Source organism: Amphiura filiformis, unplaced genomic scaffold (genome assembly GCF_039555335.1).
Source record: "Amphiura filiformis unplaced genomic scaffold, Afil_fr2py scaffold_239, whole genome shotgun sequence".
Taxonomy (NCBI): Eukaryota; Metazoa; Echinodermata; class Ophiuroidea; order Amphilepidida; family Amphiuridae; genus Amphiura; species Amphiura filiformis.
In genome coordinates this window covers 15,568-38,968 of record NW_027305703.1, presented here as the reverse complement: position 1 = coordinate 38,968, position 23,401 = coordinate 15,568, and the positions used below count along the sequence as shown (strand labels likewise).

Below are 23,401 nucleotides of genomic sequence, written 5' to 3'. Positions count from 1 at the left end.
CAACATAAGGCAATTTTATATGCACTTTAAATAACGCTGCACAGTAAGCCTATCTATAGAACTTTATAAAATAAACATGCCTAAAATGGACTCTTTATCCTAGTTTCAACCAACAAAACCCAACTTGTTCATTATATCGATTTGTTTCTTAGTCTTAGGGAACAACCCAAAAGTTTGATGAAGTCCTATAAACGTAAGTCCTTTCGCTAGAACGCTAACCCCTCCACCTTCCCCTCTAACGCAAGTGTCAAATATCGAAACTCCAACCTGTATTCATAGGAAACAGTGCTGTCGCTATGGTGGATTGGGGTGCGACAATGCTAGGATACTAGTGATCACGTTTATGGAAGAAACAAATATTCTATTTTAAGAAATTTTCTTCGTACCTTTTTAGCACGAAAAAAAATAATTAGGACTTGCTGGATTTTCAAATAAAAAATAATCAGCTGCTTACCAAATTAACTTACAAGTTGCAGGTTGCGAGTACTGTACACTATATTGATTTAAAATCATTTTAAAGCAACCACTGTAAAATTTCAATATCGTAGGCCTACTTCAGAAAATACTGAAATTTTATATTAAATCCTTAAAAAAGATCAACTTTGACCGATGTTTTAACGACATTTTTTACAAACGTAATCTGACTTTTCGACCTCCTCCCTCACTAAGGAGGATAGAAATATACGATATACGGTAGGCCTATTCGCTATACGAAATACGCTCATTCGATCAGGCTGAGTTCATATAGGAGTATACTATGTGAACTCAGTCTGATCGAATGAGCGTATTTCGTATAGCGAATACCATATACTTCTATGTGATCGCAGCATAACGGAAGGACTTTCGTAAATAAGACTTCAACTTTTGGGCTGTTCCCTTATCTAGACAAGTAGTGAAGATTACAATACAACACACTTATGTGTTTGATCCGCATACCTACCATTTTGATGTCAAAAGCTAGACAGTTATGTGGTATATAATAATGTGCGACAAAGTAGTCTAAATGGACAATGATCTATCTTAAGATCAAACGCAGCAAAATGTAGCTGATGAGATTAACCAAAATAGCTCAAATTCATTTGATCACAGTTAGGTCTACCCGGTAATCGAAACATGTCCTACAGTAGCGTCCAATGAGTTTCTTAAAATATCTAAAGAACCTCTTGTGTCTATTCGATATTCCTATTTTAGGAATCATATTGGCTGAGTGGAATTTTAATATAAAACCACATATTTGGCCTCCATGTGCATGTTTTGCAAAGAGCAAAGATGATAGTTAAGAGTGCACCAAAATATTGACAAACTGTTTTGTATTTCAATTAGGTACAATAAAAAGCTACCCTTGTCATGTTTCTCTGAAAAGTTTTAATTTATAACTAAACAGCAGATTGTACTCTTTCACTCTTTAAACATTTGCCTGCATTTTTGATGATTTTGCCTGTCCTTGTCGGGTCCTTGTTGTCGAGGACCAATGACTTTGGGGTCCGAGGCCAAGGCCAAGGCCAAGGACTACACGTCCGAGGCCAAGGACTACATGTCCGAGGACCAAGGACTTCAAAACCTGTCCTTGAGGAGTCCTCGAGGCCGAGGACTGTACTCGAGGACTACAACACTGGATATCTGTAAGGATTACGGGACTCAAACTCGGTGACAACAAACCTCATGACCAGGGGAACATTTTTGGAACATTATGCCTACATAACACCAACACGCCCAGCTAGGTTTGTGGTCTATGACCACCATTTGCCACTAGTTCTTGTTGTTTTTCAATTCGTTATGTTTGTTGGTTTCGTTTATTTGTATTGTTTACACATGTTCCAACTTACATCTAAATGGAATCTGCGAGATTAAGGAAACAGAGCAATTTTGAACTAATGTCGTAATTACAACATTAAGTTCCCCATAGAGCTCCACGTTAAACAGCAAAGATTCTTGTTGGATTTCTTTCATATTATCCCATTATTTCGGCTTAAAATCATCAAAATGGACAGAATCTCTTCCTGTAAACATGGTAAATTATTAGGCCTACAAACATTATTTATCTAGATCGATTCCATAATTAGTCATACCTATCACATGCTGTATTGTATTATCAGGTGTAATGTCCAGGCCCAGGGGCGTAGCAAGGTGGAGCCGGGGGAAAATCCCCCTCCCCCGAATATTTTCAGGGATAAAATGGGGACGATAAAGAGCATAAGTATCCTTAAAATTACTAAAAATGAGACAGAAATTGACAAATGGGGAAGAAAATGTGGCTTTGCCCCTTCACACGGTAAAATCCTGGCCACGTTACTGTCCAGGCCTCATGGAGAACATAATTTTACATATATGACGTTGGGTCTGTCATGACTCATAAGTGACGCCGTATTGCATATCTTCTATAATACCAAGAATATTCCTGTCGTATTGATACAGGCAGTATCAAATATCATTTGAGATTGTTCATCAAGTGGTTAATGTTGACGCCATAACATTGTCACAAACAATGACAAAAGGTAGCTATTGCTCACACCCTTCACCCACACTACCCCGACAACCCACAACCCCACGTGCAAACATCCGCATATGACGTTTATAACTCGCCAATAATAAACTCGTAGAAATTACGATGTTTATTGCCTCATTTGTAATTCTTTTGTATTCAATCTGTGATTCAAAGAACACCTGTCGAACCAAAGAAGTATATAATTATGAAGCTTCTGATTGTACAAACCAAATACTTTCACACCCGGGGTGGGTACCCCCAGTAGGCCTACTTTAATATGAAATTTTTTCTGAATCCTTATCTCCTTCACTATCTATATACTCTGCCAAATACAGAAAATTTAACATGATTTGTACAATTGTTACGGGAATTTATTGGATTAAGAGCGGGACTTTTGCACCACAATTTAGGGATATGGGTGAGAACATGACTTATGTTTTGTTAATAGTACATTTGAGTGAATACAAAAGCAGTCACGCTTCATTTTTTGTTGGGGGAGAGCAGGCCCGTACGCAGGGGGGGGGGAGTATACAAAAAGTCCCAAAATTTCTGAATTTGTGAGCGTAGCGAGCAAAAAACTCATGTTTTTTACGCATTTTTGGACAAAAAAAGTCAAAATTTTGGGAAAAAAGTCCACTTTTCATAAAATCGCCCCCTGGAAAAAAAGACCACTTCTTCAAAATCAGCACCCCCCCAATGAAATCCTGCGTACGGGCCTGGGGGTAAAGAAAGCGGGATATTTGTGAAACTTTTGAATAAAAAAGTACGCTTGCGCACGTAAATTTTATTGCCTTTAACACATATAAAAATAACCCTTTTCACCAGTAAACACCAAAATTTTGTATGTTGTCAATTAATTCTCCCACTAATTTATCGATTGAACAATTTTTTTAAATTTTTTTAATTGGACCTCTTGGGGTGTCTTAACAGCCATACATACGCATTACATCCACAATTAATGAGCTACAATGGAGCGACCCCAGGACAAAACAAAATACCTTTTCAATAGAGAGGTATTTGCCCACGGAAGCATGACAGATTTCCAAAAATATCCATCTAATTTCATATTTTGGCTTATAAAAATATTTCTTACATTCATATCAATATATAACATCCATATTAATAAAAAAAATATTGTGAAATAAGGGATAAGTCAAAAGAATATTACAGCCTGTCTCAAAAAAAATTGTGCAAGTGAAAAGCGCCCTCTTTGGCAATTAGACAATACCGTTGTGACATGATGCTTACATCAACGTCAAGGGCGTAGTCTTAGCTCTCAAATGCTTTTTGTTCTGTTCAATTTGCTTGTTTTAATCTCAAGATATGCTTAGTTAACGACGAAAGGGTAAAATCACATTTGTGCCACTTTTACTAGGGAAGAGGGCTTTACATGTAAATCAGTGATAGCATCAAGTTTATCAAGAGTTTCTTCGTGTAATCAAAAGAATGCATGAATTACACAATAAAAAATATTTTTACTATTTTATCATGATGCAGGAATAATGATTCTCTTTTTCCACAGATTAAAAGATAAATAAATATTTCACATTCTGCTGTAAAATTAAATACATGTGCACACCAATGATTTTATCATGGTAAATACTGTTCTTTTAGTCACTCAAGACATAAAAGACAAACATATTGCACACTAAGGCCCGTATACACAAAAGAATTATAGGGTCTAAAATTCGACCTTGTCTAACTGGAATTAAGTTCCATCAGGAATGGTCCTTTACTTTTATTTCCTTCCTGGAGTAGCTAGCAAATGCGAATGATGCATCTAATGCACGAGCCATGATGGGGAGTGCATTAGACGCATCAACATCAGCTATCATTGATTTTACATGTACAGCTCTCTTCACCTAGTAAAGTGGCACAATTGTGATTTTACTCTTTCGTTGTTAAATAAACATATCTCGAGATTGAAACAAGCAAATTAAACAGAACAAACGGCATTTGAGAGCTAAGGCGCCCTTGACTTTTAAGCATTGTCACGACGGTATTTTATTTTGCCAAAGAGGCGCTTTTCACTTGCACATTTTTTTTTGAGACAGGCTGTATATGATTGCCGATTATTTTCGTAGTTTAAAGCTATGATAATCCGTCCAAAAATATGCATTTAAATTCATATTTTGGCTTATAAAATAAAAACCATAATATGTATGGCCACCAAATTTTCAGGGAGCAATGCTCACATTCATATCAATATTTGAAATTCATATTAATAATATTAAACTATGATATAATGCTATACAAGATGCATGTATATACATATACACTCAACAGACGATATACAGTAAAAAATCACACTTATACGGCATTTGTTTCATTAACTGTATATTTATCATATAGCAGGTGTTGGCTGACATTGTGCTTCACTCCTACTTTGGAGGTGACGCGTACGTAGGGCTGTTAAGACACTTTCACCATCGCTGTCAACCAAAGACCACATTATCAGCACATGCTCTGTCATTCAAAGACCCCATATTCAAGTTCCTTTAGATCTGTCACCCAAAGACCTAGGCCCTTATTATTTCCATCTAGACAGCAACGAGTCGTTTATCACTGATTTTGTTAATTCTTTTGAAATAACGAAGCCATTTGAAGCCATTTAGAACTAGAAATTCAATTTTCAAGGCTTCTTTTGGCTCTCACCTAAAGACCCCATTTAAAAAAAGTCATATTCTCACCCAATGCCCCCTAATTTAGATCTGAACGATCCCTCTCTCACCCAATGACTCCATATTTTGTACAGTTTGCTCTCAGCGAATGCCAAAAATCATACTCCCACCCTTGCAATGACCCCATATTTTTTATATTTTGCTCTCACCGGATCATCCGGATGTCCCTTAATACTGCCCAGGCCTACACCTATATCATTTCATATTGAAGTGCCACCCCCGGGGCTGATATGTAACTGTTTGTATACATATACGAGTGGATATTCGTTTGTATACAATTTTTTTCTTTAAAACAATATTGTAACATTGGCATAGGAAATGTAAAGCATTTTTATTGCAGTGTAAAATCGTACTGCATGGGACGAAAGAGAGTTGGTTTCAAATAAAAAGGAATAAAGATCAGATTACCATTTCGGTTACTATTGTTAAGACATTTTGTGTGTGTGTGTGGGGGGGGGGGGTTGAGCAGAATTATTTTGTTTACAATATAGGTTTGTATATTTAATTCTTAAGGTTGGTCTGAACCCTGGAATTATGAAAACTTTCGGGCCTCATAACTGCTAAATTATTAGTCTAAAGAATATAAAAGTATACATTTTTAGAATGGAAATGACTTGATGAATTCATCTGTGAGGTCCAATTTGGGTCAAAATGCTCATTTTTAAAAAAAAAAAAAAAAAACGGGTTTTTTGGCCCAATTTTTGTGCAACTTAACAAAAAAAAATTGTTTGGGCAAAAAATTTTTTATTAATTTTTAAAAACTAGATAAAAATATCTAGGGACCGTTTTTCATTTTTTTGAATTTTGACCAACTTCACCAAAAATATTTGAAATTTGGGCGAAAATCAGGCTTTTTATGATTTTTTGAAAATTTTGCATTTTTGACCATTTTGGTGCAAATTTCTCAAAGTTGGTCAAAATTCAAAAAAATAAAAAAACGGTCCCTAGATATTTTTATCTAGTTTTTAAAAATTAATAAAAAAAATTTTTTTGGCCAAACAATTTTTTTTGTTTTGCACGAAAAATTTGGGCCAAAAACCCGTTTTTGTGATTTTTCCAAAATGAGCATTTTGGCCCAAATTGGACCTCACAGATGAATTCAACAAGTCATTTCCAGTCTAAAAATGTATACTTTTATATTCTTTAGACTAATAATTTAGCAGTTATGAAGCCCGAAAGTTTCCATAATTCCAGGGTTAAGACCACCCTTAAGGATTGTTTTCCAAGTGTACATTATGATATAACTGTCGGTTGTAATACCTGACAATATTGCATGTCTGGTTATTGATTTGACGGAAAGTCGCCGCGGATATCAGGTTTTAAGAGCATTTGAACTTGTTTAACATATTTAAAGGGCAGGTATATTGCAAAAACAAGTTTATCTCTATTCGAAGAGAATAATTATTACATCACAAGTTGACACTTGTTGCAATTTTTTTGTGCTTATTTCTCCTGAAAAAGGAGAAATTGTGTGGGTAAAGTTCAGCCTCGTACGTGTTCTCCTCCCCCCCCCCCCGTTTAAAGCGTACGTGTTCTTCACCCGTTTTGCTGATGACGTAGGTAATGAAGCGGGCACTTTATCATGCTCTCATTATACAATCAAAATCACTTTGACAAGTTTGACATTAGCAACAATGAGTAGTACTATCACTTACCATAACAATGCTGCATAACAATATGCACACTATTGTTCTCATTTCGTGAACAAAAGTCACACAGTATTGTTACTATGCGTTCGCTTTGTAATATTTCATCTAACTGAAACTATAGCATTGCAATATACAGGGAAATCAGATACATGAGTTTGTGGACTTAACACGGTTTATATGCTAGTCTCAGATGAAATTCTAAGCTCAAATTATGTATTTATTTTTTAGGCCTAATATTTCTCATGATATTGATATACATATGAATTGTAATATCACAATTGTCTAATATATAAAAAAGAAGCGGCTGATTTTATCCATATGTTTAAAAACCATTAAATTTGTAATACTTAATTTGGAATTATTTTCTGTGAACAACAACAGTATACGTTCTGTCCATTGAGAGCGTTTAAAGTCCCTTTTCTCACAGCGGGCACATCTCATTTCATGACGTCACCGTTTTTCTAGGCCAAATCTGTCTCGTTCGAAGGAACTCACCGCTTAAGTTGGTTTTTGCGGAATATCAATTTTAAACGTCTTATTTTCTCAAAAAAGGAGTCATTTTCATTGTCCTCATAATATTAGCTTGCCAATGATATGATGTTGTCCTAGCAATAGACATGCCCTTTAAGCGACGCAAAAGTCATGGTTAACCCAATAATTTTGTATTTCAAACAAAGATGACAAGCCTATACGCACGGGATGTACAAATTGAGAGATAATATACCATTTTTTAGTTACCATAAAAAGAATGCTTTTTACAAGCCTGAAAGCAGAAAATTCCTATGAAATTATGCAAAATAGTGGTAAATGAGCCAATTATCTAGGTTTTGGGGGGGGGGGGTTGTCACTAAAAAATATGAAAAGTATCTGCCTCATGTGTTCAGAGGAAATTAATAAACATAATAATAGCAAACATTAGTTTATTTTTGGTATAATTATGTTAATAATGCCCAAATGCTCCATGTGCATTGCTGTAAAATATGTTCTTTTAATGTAATAATATCATGAATATATGTGTCCTATTTACCCCCAACAGTTGAGTCATTACATAATTGGTCCCGCCCTTCTGTACTGAATTGGAGTATCGCCCCAAAACTGATACCAGACAAAAAACACAAGTCCAATCTTTATTCAGGAGTTTAATATCCAATAATATCCTTAAGTGTCCCACTTACCCCTTCTTACCCTATGGGTCCTTTTTATGTCTCAAAATGCCAAGAAGGTATGACCCCCGAGTGGGGTCAAATGAAAGAGATAAAAGTAAAGAATATAATAAAAAAAAATAATGTCCCCACTTCTCATAAGACCTGGGTCAATATTCATATGTTGGGTCCTTTTCAAGTTCCGAAATGCCATGAACGTATGACTACGCTTCCCCAAATGAAAGAGAACGAAAACAGAGTAAACTAGATATATTGCAGCCTCATAAGGCTACGAAGTCCAGCCGTGACCTTGAAGTGACCTCTGATGACCTTGAACAGATTTGAAACACAATTGCATTTTCGTAAAAGATGTAGGCATTAAGTTTAATAACAATCTAGCTAATAAAATAATTTGACCTTTGTTGACCTCTGATGACCTTGAAATGATCTCCCACATCAATATTATATATTCTAATTTAAAGTAATTTGGACGAATTTTGGAATTTACCCCTTTCGACCTTTGGTTGACCTCTGGTGACCTTGAAATGACCTCCATCATATTTTGAATCATATCGTTATCACATTTTTATTCGAATTGGACAAATTTGCGAATTTTACCTCTTTTGACCCCAAAACAGACCCCTCCCCATGTTCAAGCCAAATCTGATTATAACCCTATATGCACCCAATGTTATAGTCATTTTGGCATTATTCTGATGATCAGAGCACTTAATATGCAGCAAATAGTGAATTTTAAGGTAATTTTCAGTAATCTAGCCTATTTGACCCCTTCATGACCTTGAAATCCAAATCTGTGTTTACCCCATAGACACCAGCTAATGTCAATGCATATGTGTCAATCGTATCTCTGTACCATGTAATCTGTAGGAAAAGAAGCATTTTGAAGTTATTTGGTTATGTGCCGGAAATACCCCCTTAATGACCTTTGACCCCAAATCTGTGTTAACCCCATAGACCCCAACTATAGCCGATGCCGATGACCAAGTCTCATTACTCTACCATGTAATCTGTAGAAGAAGAAGCATTTTTGGTTAAAAAAAGCAAGTTTAACCAAAATTACTCATGCGTGACGTTTGACCCCAAATGGGTCATGTCAAATGTAAAGGCTGGGGTAGTGGAGCTTTTGCACAAGTTTGGTTAGAAGAGGAAGAGGAAGAAGAAGAAGAAACCGCTGAAAAATAGGAGTCCAGCCGCCGCTCGGCTGGACTAAGAAGAAGAAGAAATCGCTGAAAAACAAAAGTCCAGCCACATGTAGAAAACGTCCAGCAAAAGTCCAGCCACATGTAGAAAATGTAAATTAGCTACATCATCATGTATATGATTAGGGCTTCCACTTTGTCAATAACCTACTCATGACTGCTGTTTTATTATTTTCAAAAATTCCAAATGACAATTTTAGGGACTTATCCTTCATTTTAAAGTAATTTATACACAATCTTTAATTTTATGATTCCATAGATTATGACCGACTTGTTTTAATGCTTTTTGTGACTTGTTTTAATGATTTATGTAAATTATCTTAAACATTCTCAGGTCCTCGAAAGATACCGGCAGTTGCAGCGTATGCCTCAGGAAATGAAGACGGATATCCGCCAGAGAATGCCATCAACAAGAACAGATCGCCACTTCGTGACGGCATGAACTCTTTCATATCAAGTAATTTGTTTGTAGCACATTCTTTTAGCATTACATAATTTTATAGTAATGCTGTTGAAGCCATAATTTAATTCATTCATATATTTTTATGCCCGAGGGCCGTTTAGATTACATATGAAGCTAAATGAACCTCGTTCATACATTACATTTTGTCAAATATGGCTGTGATATAGTACTAGTAGTATGTCATTCGAGCGACGAATTTTAACCATTGCTTTTCCTATACACAGGCAGAACTCTAGTCAACCGATTTTTATTGTTGTACAAGGCTCACTCAGTCATTTCATGATGCAATACAAACGATCGAATTTGTTCCATGTCAGTGCATTTTGCTGTTTTGTCAGTTGGATAACTGCTTGGTTACTGACATGTGTTAGAGTAAAGTATTGAAGTAAACCTGTGTGTAATTTTGGTTTATTTTGATGGACAGGATTTTAAGATATGATCTTGTGAAAAATTATAAGTTTCTTTTTGAGCTCGGAATTTCCGTTTTGATTGCACCATTTTTCAATTCCGACTACCCATTTTGTATGAAATTGATGTAAAATTGTAAAAAGTTATGAGTAACCTTATTTGATTTACAAATCTGGACCGATTTGTAGTGTCACACCTCATTGTGTTCGGTCACAGTGGTTCATTATGTAAAAAAAGAGGCAGTTTTAAAAGTTGCACCTGAGTCCATAGGAGTCAAATTTCAAACAATACAGTATGTCAGGCCTGTTCATGTGTTTGTAATGGAAATAAACCTAACGTCTGAGATGTTCGGTAGGGAATGTGTCCTCGGTAACGGGCGCATGCTGTCTATGAAAGTCCGGATCCGTTGCTGGTTTCAACCAGATTTACTCTTGACATCTCCTAACGAACAGACGTAGTACGTCGACGAAATTTCCCAATTGTTGACCAAAAGTCTCGAGCGGCTTGCCGCGAATCGTTAAACGGGTGGGGTCCAGGGGCCCGCCTTAGGGGCCCCTGGTGGGGTCCAGGGCAAAGCCCCGTCAGGGGTCCAGGGTCGGAGCCCCTGAAGCTCCTGGTTTTTGGCATATTAGAAGCTAAAAAATCAGTGTTTCAGAGTACAAATGTCAAATTCCCTCTTTCTTTCCCTTTTCTCTTCTCCCTTCCCTTTTTCTCTTCCTCCCTTCCCCTTTTTTCCCCTCTTTTTCTTTTCTTCTTTCCCTTTCTCTTCTTCCCTCTTTTTCCCCTTTTTTCTCTTCTCCTTCCCCTTTTTTCTTCCCTCCTTTTCTCTCCTTCCTCCCTTTTCCCCTTCCCAACTTTTTGCTCTTCTTCCCAGTTGTTCTGTGTCCGGGGGAAGCTTGCCCCCCCCCCCCCGGCCACCCCACTGGTTACGCCACTGTGCCCTCGGCTGATATTTCACTTCTCCTGACACCTGAAATTTTGTTTTCAATTTTCGAATCGCATTAGGCGCAACTCCCATACGACGAGCAATTGTTTCACTGGTACATTTTCATCCAGCAAACCTATTGCTCGACGGCAAAGGAAATCGGCATTATTAAAATGTGACTTTTCACATGTGATGAACTACTGGCGATGTTTGGTCTTTTTCTCAATGCAGTACATATCCCGCCCAATTCAGCCATTTATCATTAAAAAAGAAAAGATTTAAACACCTGCTTTACTTTTGAAAATGAAGAATACCAAAGATTAAGTTTTCTTTACAAACACATGAATATTCCTGGCCTACTGTATTGTTTGAGAGTTGACTCCTATGGACTCAGATGCAACTTTTAACACTGTTAAAAACGGTCTCTTTTTTACATAATAACCCATTGTGACTGAACGCAATGACACGTGACGCTATAATTTGGTCCATATGTGTACAAGAAATAAGGCTACCCATACCTTTTTACACGTTTGCATTTCGTTAAATATTTTTCGATTTATTTAAAAAAGTATTTAGGGGGGAACTTGTGGACCCTATATTTCGAGGAAGTGTTCAAAACTATTGGTCCCTCGGTGAATGATGTGACTACGTAGTCAAATCATCCAACACATCGGGACCAGTAGTACTTAAAAGATGTTAAATTTGATCTTGGGTTGTTGAGGCGTTGAACCATTTTATAAGTGTTCAATCTTTGCCGGGATGGTTTATAGGTCTGTCACACTACGACGGACTGGATCAACGTACATCACCGAATACAAAAATATTTTATTCGGTGGAAAAATCACCAGTCCGGCAGAAGATTCGGTGGGATTTTGGGTCCGATTCCCGTTCGTCTCTCTATGCGTTGTGGCCGCTAATAATCCTGCAGGCGTCTTATATCCGATCGTTCAACGTCCGACAAATGACCGGATTTGGGGTCCGATTCCCGTTCGTTTCTCTATGCGTTGTGGCCGCTAATAATCCTGCAGGCGTCTTATATTCGATCGTTCAATGTCCGACAAATGACCGGATTTGGGGGGTCAACGTCTGACAAACGACCGGATTTAGGGGTCCGATTCCCGTTCGTCTCTCTATGCGTTGTGGCCGCTAATAATCCTGCAGGCGTCTTATATTCAATCGTTCAACGTCCGACAAATGACCGGCGAATCCGTCGCATGTGGCACCAACAGGGACGTCCACCCTATCAGAAAAGTGGGGGAGGAGAGGGTGTTTGAGAGGGTTTTGTTTAAGAGGGTGAACAAAGTGGGGAAAGACAACTTTAAGGGGAAAACTTTGACGAAAATGGTCAAATATTGGCTAATAAGTACAAAAGGGCTACAAATCTTATATATCAGGGCAACCAGCGTCCGGGGGCAATAGAGGCTAGAAACCTTTGGACAATGAAGGCCCAATTGAAGCCATTTGTCATTTTTTGGATCAATTTTAGCACTATTATTGGGTACTATTTTAGTTTGAAACAGCCGCAAATTGGTGAAACGAAAGCCTAATTGAAGCCATTGAAATGTTTTCACCATTATTGTATAATATAAACAATTGCTTTAAAAATAACACGTGGATGTCCATAGCAGAAGCAAAAATGAAGGTCCAGTTGAAGCCATTTGCATGGGGACTGTAGGGCCTATTTACATTATTAGGCCTAGGCCTATTGTGTAAAAATTTAGTTTTAAAATGGAAAATTTGGAAAATTGTTTTGGTGCATCATTTTTACACTATTATTGCCTTAAACAAAAAAAAAGAAGGCCCGAACTGAATTTTCAAAATTTAAAATGTTACACTGGTCCACTGATGACACTTAAATATAAGACTTCAGACTCGTAATTTCAGGTAAAGCATGCATGGATTGATATGTTAAAGTCAGTAATAGACCTAAGTCCGTCTTAAATACTGACTTTGGTGACAAAATGTCACGGGCCCTACATATCGACGGGCCGGCAGTAATTTTCACAGGCTTTTGGGCCAAGAACCCACCTTTAAGCACTGCCTATAATAATCACAGGCCTATACTTAGGCTTACTATATACTATCCTGGGCCTACTCAATAACGTACAATTTTACCTTTTCCATGTTTTCTCTTCTTTTTTTTTTTTTTTCAATCACTAAAACTGGTAGGAATTTGATATTTCGTTCTCTACCCTTCAGAAAGTGCTCTTCCCTCAATACTACTTACATGCATAGGCCTACTAAATTGCGTGCAATTTAACTTTTTCTCTTCTCTTCTCTCTTCAATTTTTCTCACTTTCTTTTCTTTTTTCTCTCCTTTCCCCCTTTTTTCTACTTGTCAGTCACTAAAGTACTGGGGGAAATATGATATGGCGTCACACACCCTTCAGAAGTCCCCCCCCCCCCATGATCGATGCACATGTTCGCCATAGGCCTACATCCGGCACAAGCGCCTGCGAAACCTTGCAAACACCTGCGGTATATAAACGAAAGAATAACGAACAAACCCAGGGTATTATACAGAACAGTACGAACACACATCGGACAACTTCCGAACATGTGTATTCGGCACACTCCGTTTCAAGTTTTGTGCATGCACAAAACTTGAAACGTATTATCGACGGACTAAACAAACATCACCTAACACGAAACGCATTTGGCGGATAATAGCAGGACATATGAAGAACATAAAACGAACATTGACGAACACTAACGGATTTGCTAAAATACCATCCGTTTCTTATACGGAAGACCGATCCGGTGTAGTGTGACACTAACACGGTCTGGGTCAACGTACATCACCGAATGCAAAAATATGCTATCCGGTGGTGAAGGCCTCACAGGAACGTATTTGCAACGAACACGGGCCGAATGCAACGAACAAAGAACGAACATGAACGAAAGGAGAGCGAACAAACTCCGGCAATATGCAGCACCATACGAACACACATCGGATAAATACCGAACATGTGTATTCGGTACACTCCGTTTCAAGTTTTGTGCATGCCGACGGACTTCACGAACATCACCTAACACGAAACGCATTTGGCGGATGATGGCAGGACATAAAAAGAACATAACACGATCATTGACGAACAACAACGGATTTACTAAAATACCATCCGTTTCTTGTACGGAAGACCTATTCGGTGTAGTGTGACAGGCGCATTAGGGGTTAGGGATTACCGGGCCCTGCTCCGTTGCAAGAAGACAATCAGGGGTGGTTGATTTCGATTTCCTGGAGATACGGTTAAAAGTATGTTTAAATAAGTATCTTTAAAAAAAAATGCTATTCACCGCCACTCCCTTTGTCGTACATCTAGATTCACAGACAGATCCATGGCTTCAAATAGATCTTGGAAGAGAGTTTGATGTGAAGATGGTTCTTATCTGGCCGATAATAAGGGACGACACAAGCAATCGTAAGCATTTGTAATAAATTAGAGTCCTATGGACGGGTAATTCCTTCAATTTGATAAACAAAAGTAGACTTTTCCTATCAATATGCCAATAAAAAATAAGTCGCCACGACTACCACATCTTGCTCAAAATGATGGAATTGAGTGAGGTATCAAAATGTACAGAACGTCCGTACTTAATTAACATTATATACCAGTATGCCCATTATATTTCTTGACAAGATAGCTTTATATCGATAAGTATTTCTTTATTTTTGATATATCATATCATAAACATTTTTTTATATTTCTTTGTTTTACTTTAAACCAATTTTTAGTGGGGTGGGGTGCTCTTTTTATTTCATGTTCCTCGTATCATGCATGACAATATAGTTTATGTTTTCTTATTTATTTCGCCCCTTATGTATTTCTTTATTTTTGTTTTATATCATTATAGCGCCATCTATATAAATTTTTATGCAGGCGAACTGGTATTGAGGTGAAACATATCGAATTCATCCCAAATTCATTCTTTGACTACTCAGAACTCCCCGTACCATGTCAAATTTTGATAAAGTGGTAACCGGCACTAACAGGCTGGGTTTTCAAGATTTCTTAGCAAATAGGCCTACATCGATTTGAAGCGTTTAAAATTGCAATGTGGTATTAAATGAGAAAAAATATGATCCATGATATCAAAAACTCATCAACAATGAGAAAAATGGGGGGGGGGGGTTAATGCTGTTGATCGGGTTACGAGATAAAACAAAACCATGTCTAAAATTTCCCAATTTGAGTGATCCTTAACGGAATAGAAAGATGCAAGAAACATTTAATGAATAATAGCAGTAAAATTAACTCATCTCCTGATGCTTGCATTGTTGGAGCATAAAGCATGGGTTGCGCCATACTGCACTGATGATACTAAATTCATTTTATCTTTCAGCTGATTGGTTGGACAATGCCGACGTGTATGTTGGGTCGTGTCCATCAACAAGTGGTGCCAGCATTACTAGTAACAATCCATGCAAAAATGATATTGAAGATGTAAATAATAGTTTAGCACCGGATACTGTTATTGAAGTCACATGCGATGGTACTAACTATGGGAGATACGTGTACATTCACCAGGACACAACATCTGCCCAACGAATTGCACTTAGTGAAGTGGAAGTTTACGGAGATGACAGTAAGCAATTATTTCTTGTTATCATATCCATTCTTAAAGCCACATTAGAACATTTCCATACAAAATAGATTAGTATTTCCATAAAATGATAGCTTATATGATCAGATATGTCCCCTTTTGATATGAGCCGAACAACTGAGTAAAAGCAAAGAAATTTGGAATTTAATACCAGCGCCGATGTCGCCAAAAATGTGTTTCACTCCGTCGGTTAGGGTAGTTGTTACGGTACTATATCCTTTGATGTGTATGTCCGGCCGTCCCGCAAGCTATATACGTACTGTGTTATGAACATCGTGTACGCGTTCGACTAATATTTCCATCGTAGAAATCAAACGACGGTTCCTGCGTTTTATTCAAAATCTCGGCTATTGACCACACTACAGCACATATAGTCTTGATTAGTTTAAGCATGGAGGTATATAAATATTTATATACCTCCATGGTTTAAGTACAATATAACCATGTTAAAAACAGAATTGTGAAAAATATTGTGGGCGTCCTCCGCAGCAAATGTTATAATATGACTTGTGCGAAGTATTATTAAAAATGATACAAAAATGCTGAACATGGGGGAGAAGCAGCGATTTACTGATAGGACCTATAGGTCCATACAATTCGCCGTCGAAGTGACGTAGTTAATCGGATTAACTACTATAGCAATGGATACAATTTTGACTATATCGCCCTGCACTACAACGTTCACGCGGTACCGATGCATTGAAGCATTGATGTCAAAGAAAGGCTGATCACTCAACTCTTTGAAAAGAGCGGCATTGTATTCAACCTATGTTCAGATATGATACACAGGTGATTAGTGCAATCTGCTCGTAGTGCGATCTATTAAACATGTTAAAATATTGTATTCATTCATTCATTGCTATGGTAGTTAATCTGATTATGACGTCACTTCGACGGCGAATAGAAATAAAAGTCTCAAACACTGAAATTGCCCGGCCATGTGAAAATATAACACACTAGACGTGATCAAATAGTAATGGTATATAATTGAATATATGAATACAAAACCCACCCAAGTCCATACTTTGGCCAAATTGAGTTAAGCATGGGAAATTGTTGCTATACATAGGCCTGTCATATGTATGAAAGAACAACTTAAATTCATCCTCTGTGTCTATTGAGCATGTGAAGAATAGCATGTATGAAGAAACCACCCAAGTCCAAGATTTGAGTCTTGTAACACATTGATTGAAATCCAGTATGTATAAAAGTCCACTTTTAACACATTCATTGCTGGAGACTTTTAAAAAAATGGGTTTAATCAAAGAAAGTGTGGTTTATATTACATGGCAGTATGCTTATCAACATTATACAAACATGTGTGCTTTATTTTGTATTATCTTACTAGTGGTAATCTCATTCCAACATTGTTGTCTTTGTATATGATTAAAAAAACCACCCAAGTCCAGCATTTAAAATGAACCACACGAAGTCCCTGAAATGCTAATCGTCATACCTAATACAGTTTAACCCACCCATTTGCACACAAAACTTACCATATTGACCAGGTAAATCTAACTGAAGGAATTAAAATGATACACGGTTTCTTTTTTCAAAATCACTTCCCAATAGAGTTACTCCCCTTTAAGGAGGCTGTGTACTCTCAGACATGCATGTAGTAAAAGTGTAATAACTTTGTAATTATTCGCGCAAGACATATAAAAGTATACATTTTTATGAAGGCAAGACATCAATAAATCTTAATATCAATACAGATTTGGGGTAAAAACAACAATTATGAAGAAAATCACAAAAAAGTGAGTTTTTGGCAATATTTGTTAGGTACATCATAACAAAAAACACTCTTTCCAAAATATTTTATTTTGTTTTTAGCTCAATCTTCATGATCTTGAGGCTCCATTCCAAAAATGTTTTTTTTTTTTTTTGATATTGGCCTTATTTTTTGAGATATTGACCATATAAGGCATCAAATTGAACTTTTTAAAATTCACAAACGCCTATTTGCACAAAATGATGCCTAAAATCGGAAATAACCAAAATATAAAAAAATGAGAAAACCGTTTCTTGAGTCGATCATGCTTTTTACGATGATCATATTTGCTTACCTATAGATGTAGACTTCTCCGTAGTCCACTTGCCCATTTTGCATACTCTGGCTATTACATTTAAGCATAAAACTCTGATTTATATTGATTTGTGTGCAACTGATAGATTTTCACATCTGTATCTGATCTTTTCGGTCACCGCACTCCCTCTGTTTGTTAGCTTCCCAAGTGGACTACTGACTTTGCCTTGCGGTGAAGATTTTTAACACGGGACTCTATGGAGAATAACTAAAATTGGCCATGATGTAATGCATCTTTAAATGGATCTGCCTTGTAATTGGTCGCCCATATCTCGCTATGGTTTAAATCTTCCGGGCCCGCGCCATTACCATTAACTACACCGTACACAACTGTCTGTGGTATTTGCGGCGCTTTTGTGTTGACGCGAAAGTTTATCTGTCATCAAACATCTAGCGCGTCTTGTACTATACCATGCTTAGTACTTGTAGTTAAGGGGGCGCAACACTAAATAAGCGTCCCATAGGATAACGTGTGATTTCGGCCTACTTCGAGCGCCATCCCTGGCGTCCCTGCAATACTTGGTAAAATAAATTTGGTATCAAATTATACCCGCATGCAATAGCATGCAGGGTATCTTCCCATCCTGTGGTTTCTTCTCCATCTCCTCCTTCTCCTCCTTCTCCTCCTCCAATCAAACACATCATTCTGTCAAGGCTAGCGCTAAAACTACAAGGGCCCCAGGGCCCATATGTAGTACACTTATGGGCCCTACCCCGTAGATGTGCCTTTTGCCCATCTCGGCCCCAGAGGTCAAAGGTCACGGGCCCCAGGGCCCAAATGTAAAAAACACAAACCATGCCGTTTCTCATCAGATGAAGCAACCTCAGGGCTCTGAGTTGGTACACTGATAGCCACAGGGGTACTCTATAAATACAAGTATACATGAGCCCCATATGTTATATATTATGGGCCCCAGGGGCCCAAATGTTAAAAATAAGGGGCAACAGATTGACAAGCCTAGCTCTAAAGCTACAAGGGCACTAGGGCTCATATGTTGCACATGTATAAGCCATAAATTGTAGATGTGCCTTTTGTCCATTTTGGCCCCAGATGTACAAGGCTAGAGGCCTCAGGGGCCCAAATATTAAAACAAAGGGCCGGCCGTTTCTCAGCAAATAAAGTAGCTACAGGGCTCAGATTTGGTACACATATTATGTCTTCAGTATTATATTATCATATGTATATATGTACCCCATATGTCACATAATATGGGCCCCTGGGCCCCAAACGCTAAAACATAGGGCCAGTCGTTACTCTGTAAATAAAGCAGCTTTAGGGCTCAGAGTTAGTACACAGATTGCACCTGAAAATCACATTGTTATATGTACATGTGAGCCCCATATATTACATTATATGGGCCCCAGGGCCCCAAACGCTAAAACATAGGGCCGGTCGTTACTCTGTAAATACTAGGGCAGAGTTAGTACACAGATTGCACCTGAAAATCACATTGTTATATGTACATGTGAGCCCCATATATTACATTATATGGGCCCAGGGGCCCCAGGGCCCCAAACGCTAAAACATAGGGCCGGCCGTTACTCTGTAAATAAAGCAGCTTTAGGGCTCAGAGTTAGTACACAGATTGCACCTGAAAATCACATTGTTATATGTACATGTGAGCCCCATATATTACATTATATGGGCCCCAGGGCCCCAAACGCTAAAACATAGGGCCGGCCTTTACTCAGTAAATAAGGCAGCTACAGTGCCCAGCTTGAAGCTACTGATAGCACTAGAGAATTAAACTTCAACATATGTCCATGGACCTCATAAGTCAAATATTATGGGCCCCAGGGCCCCAAATGTTAAAACAAAGGAAATACCAGCGTGAAGCGTTAAGGCTGTTCCAGTTAAATTACATACCCATTGGCTGTTCCATTTAATTTAGATACTCCCTCTGAAATGGTCCCAAAATAGGCTGTTCCGTTTAATTTACATACTCCCTCTGAAATGGCTGTTCCATTTAATTTACATACTCCCTCTGGAATAGTTTTCCCCTAATCATATTCTATAGCCTCACTGTGAATAAGAGAGACTGACAACGGCATTCTATGGAGAGACAACTCCCCTGGGAGGGGACTTTTTACAAGTTCTTTATTTGCACTAGAGTGCAGCGAATAAGGACTGTAAGTTTGGGTACACCGATAACATGCGGGTATAGCCGTATTTGTGTACAAATATATAGCCTTCTAGTTAAAGCTCTGTTTCTGTCGATTCCAAAACTTTTGTCGGCATATATCGATAACCGTTGACTTTTTTCGCTATACAAGAAAAAAAAAAAATATGGCCTAAAATATACTAAATTCACCACTCACATTTCAAAATCGGAAGTTGTCTTCATCCGCCACAGAGAATTGCTTTTGAGAAAAAAAGTCCGATTTTTTTTGCATTTTATAATTGAAGACACTTGTCGGATTCATATGAGCTGATATTGAGTGATTTAAAGTGAACATGTCGGTAGATATGGTCGCTACAATCTCATATTCACTATGGATTATATTAGCCGAATTTCGTTCTTACATAAAATGCGTAGTGATTTAGTGTTGCGCCCCCTTATAAGGATTTAAAAGTTTTCAAAATCCACATTTGACACTCATTAAGTAAACTACAGAAAATTTGTAGCTCAACACCGAAGATTTCATGTCTCTGCGACATTTCGTTCAAGAGAAATGTTGTTTTAAAGATCAGTGCCGAAAAGCGGAAAATCGCATACCGTAAACGTTCGCCTAATGGCGCTTTTGGATTCTTAGAAATGTGAGAGCGCCATCCTTGTAAAATCTCAACATCATTAAGGATACGTGTATGTTAAATTGAGCAACCTGGACATAATGCCTCAGAAAAAAATATCGTGACATGACCCAATACTTTAGGTCACTAGGTTAGTTGCTAGAGCAGCAAATGTTTTGGGGTTTCTTCAGGTATTCTTTCTCAAAGTGCCATTGGACTTAATTTGTAAATCAATTTATACGTTATACCTAACTCATTTTAGTAAATCTTTTTATAACATTGTAATTTCTTCATATTTTTTTTAAATATTCTTCAGTTCAAAATTACACCCTTCTATTGTCTGACCCGTTAGCTCAGTCGGTAGAGGGTGTGCCTTGAAAGTGAATGGTACTGGTTCGAATCTTGATTTCTGTCCCCACTTTTATGTGAAGAAGGGTCAAGAAATGTTTTTGGATTTTGTCCCCATTTTACGAACGAATATTGTGATTTTTTTTAAATTTAATTTAATTTTCTTATTTTTTTTTTAGATAAATAGGCACTGCGAACAAACGGCATGTAAAAATTATTGACAAAATTTGCTCCACCTGCTACTTTTTATCAATTTCGCCACTTGCACGGTTCCGCCATTATGCACTATGTGCGGGAGAGCCTCGAACTGGCAGCATACATGAATGGGAATTGAACCAGCATATAACATTCTGTGTAAGGTTACGTAATTCTTCCTTTCATGTATGCTGCCAGTTCGAGGCTCTGCCCGCATATAGCTGACATAATTTGCGGAACCTGCTACCTATCGAATGCGTGATATATTCCACCACTTTTAACAGTTAAATGACCTTTGAAAAATAGAACGGCCTCAATGTTTCAAATTGTGTGACTACATTACTTTATTCATTTATGCATTATAAATGATCAGCTATTTTTCTTTTCTTAAAAGGATCGAACCCAAGTAGATCAGACAATTGATCATATAACTATCAGACCACGAAGTAGTTACGTAACTCCGTGATGGTGTCGGAACCAAGCACTGTTTGTATGGCGATCATTACGATCACGCTATTTTGGTATGCCTTTTATGCGTACTGTTTGTTTCGATCGTGGTTCATTACTGAAGCGCGTGATCCCGTTGACATAGTAACATTACGTAACTTCGATACCGGGCTTCGATACTGAATAGTTGTTTGAGTGCATAATATGGAAAGCCATTGGGGTATTGTGTGCCTTCCAAAGCAAAGCGCCTTATAACATGTTCTCATTGTGTTGTGGAATCCTAGCCAGTATTCAATGATAGCTATAGAGGCCTTGCGTTTATCGATTGGCTCCAAACAAAGGATTTGAACCGGGTTCTTCTCCGTAATCATGGCACAGTGCAGTCCATTCAATCAAATGTTGTCATCAAACTATTTGATCGTAGTGCATTTTGTTATGTGTGTGAGACGAACTGTCGCGGTAGATGCAATCATGCTTTTGTTGAATGCATTTGAGTAGTCCACCATATTTACGGGATGATACGTCATATGCACAGCCTCTATTCAGTTGGTCGTTGTATGATTTTGTTCGTTCACTCATTCAAATTTTATTTATATCATTTGAAGACTGAGCCTATTATGATACATCCTCCGTGGAACAGTTTCAAACAAATATAGCTAGAGATTATTGGGGCAGAGGTTATCTTTTGAATCCTCTTGGAGGCTACTATTTTTTTTTTTTTTTCGGAAGGGGGTCCCAAATTTACAAAAAGCCTGCGTCAATAAAATTGCGCACCCCTTATTTCGGCAACAAAAATTTTATGATCCCAAACCCCAAAATTGTATTGAAATCAGTCTTTTTGAATAAAATAACACACTTTCTGTGGTCATCGTGTGACTCCCTACATTTTGGTCATAAAACATTTCATGACACCCTCCTATTATTCTTTCCAAGACTTTATGACCCCCGTATATCTGCCCCCCCCCCCTTTCGAATAAAATGATATACCTCTTATGACCACTGATGCATAGGCAAGAACACTCGCGCGAATTGAAAGACTTGTCGTCGTCTCACAGACATAACAAATGCCTATACAATCAAATAGGTTCATTATAACATTTGATTGAATGGATTGAGTTACTCTAAAATGAAACGATAAAAACAAAGAATCATGAAAAAGACACATACAAGATAAAATAATAAAATTATATAAACAATGTTAAAGATAAAATCAAAAAATCAAGAAAATAGAGAATAAAATTTCCTCAAATCAGAAAAAAAAACATTGACAGACATCATAATCTGTCAGAAATTACTGCATGAGATTCGAACCATCAATCTTCTCCACAAGTTCTCTTTATCCTCGCACTATAGTCTAATGCTCTCCTCACTGGGCCACAACGTACCAGGTGCATGATTACCGCATTATCATGAACAAGTTTGTTCGATCTTGTTCATAATTGTATGTGTCGATAGGTTTCACCCTTTAACTACACGTACCCTTAATGATCAGTGATAATAGTCGGCTTTTACAGGGATGGCGCTCTCTCATTTCCATGAACTCCGTAGCGCCATTAGGCGAACGTTTACGGTATTTCGACTTTTCCCCCAATATGCGAGAGTTTGTACAAAACTCACTAAACTAATGACAGACAACAATTTAAGCACGTCTTTGAACCAAGTTTAATTTCTTTTCTAGACTATCTGTCTTGCCATTTTGTTTTGGAAAACACTTGTTAATGAGTGTGAAGTATAAACACCCCCTGTTTCAGTAGTAACAATTATGATCTTTTTGCATAGGCCTACTGAATATGCACCAAAACGGCTTCATGCAGATTAACAATGTCTATTGACTTTAAAACCCATTTTTGAGCCTTTTTGAAGATTTTTTTGATACAATTTCTAGACTTTGCATGCGCCTGCTCGGCCAATAAAGCGTTTTTCCAAATAATAATTCATCAGGGTGACTTTTTGTAATCCTTGTTTATCATCATGATTGAAATGGAACACATTTCATGAAACGCATTTCTTATTTTG

At 37.6% G+C, this 23,401-nt stretch overlaps 1 protein-coding gene across 1 annotated transcript in view; it reads left to right on the top strand.

Moving 5' to 3' along the window:
- LOC140145372 (uncharacterized) overlaps positions 1-23,401 on the top strand; it is a 70,098-nt gene that overhangs the window by 34,415 nt on the left and 12,282 nt on the right. Inside the window, exons 4-6 of the mRNA XM_072167122.1 lie at positions 9,512-9,634; positions 14,297-14,395; positions 15,318-15,560. Of these exons, the coding sequence (XP_072023223.1) occupies positions 9,512-9,634; positions 14,297-14,395; positions 15,318-15,560 (465 nt within the window). The remainder of the gene's footprint in view (positions 1-9,511; positions 9,635-14,296; positions 14,396-15,317; positions 15,561-23,401) is intronic.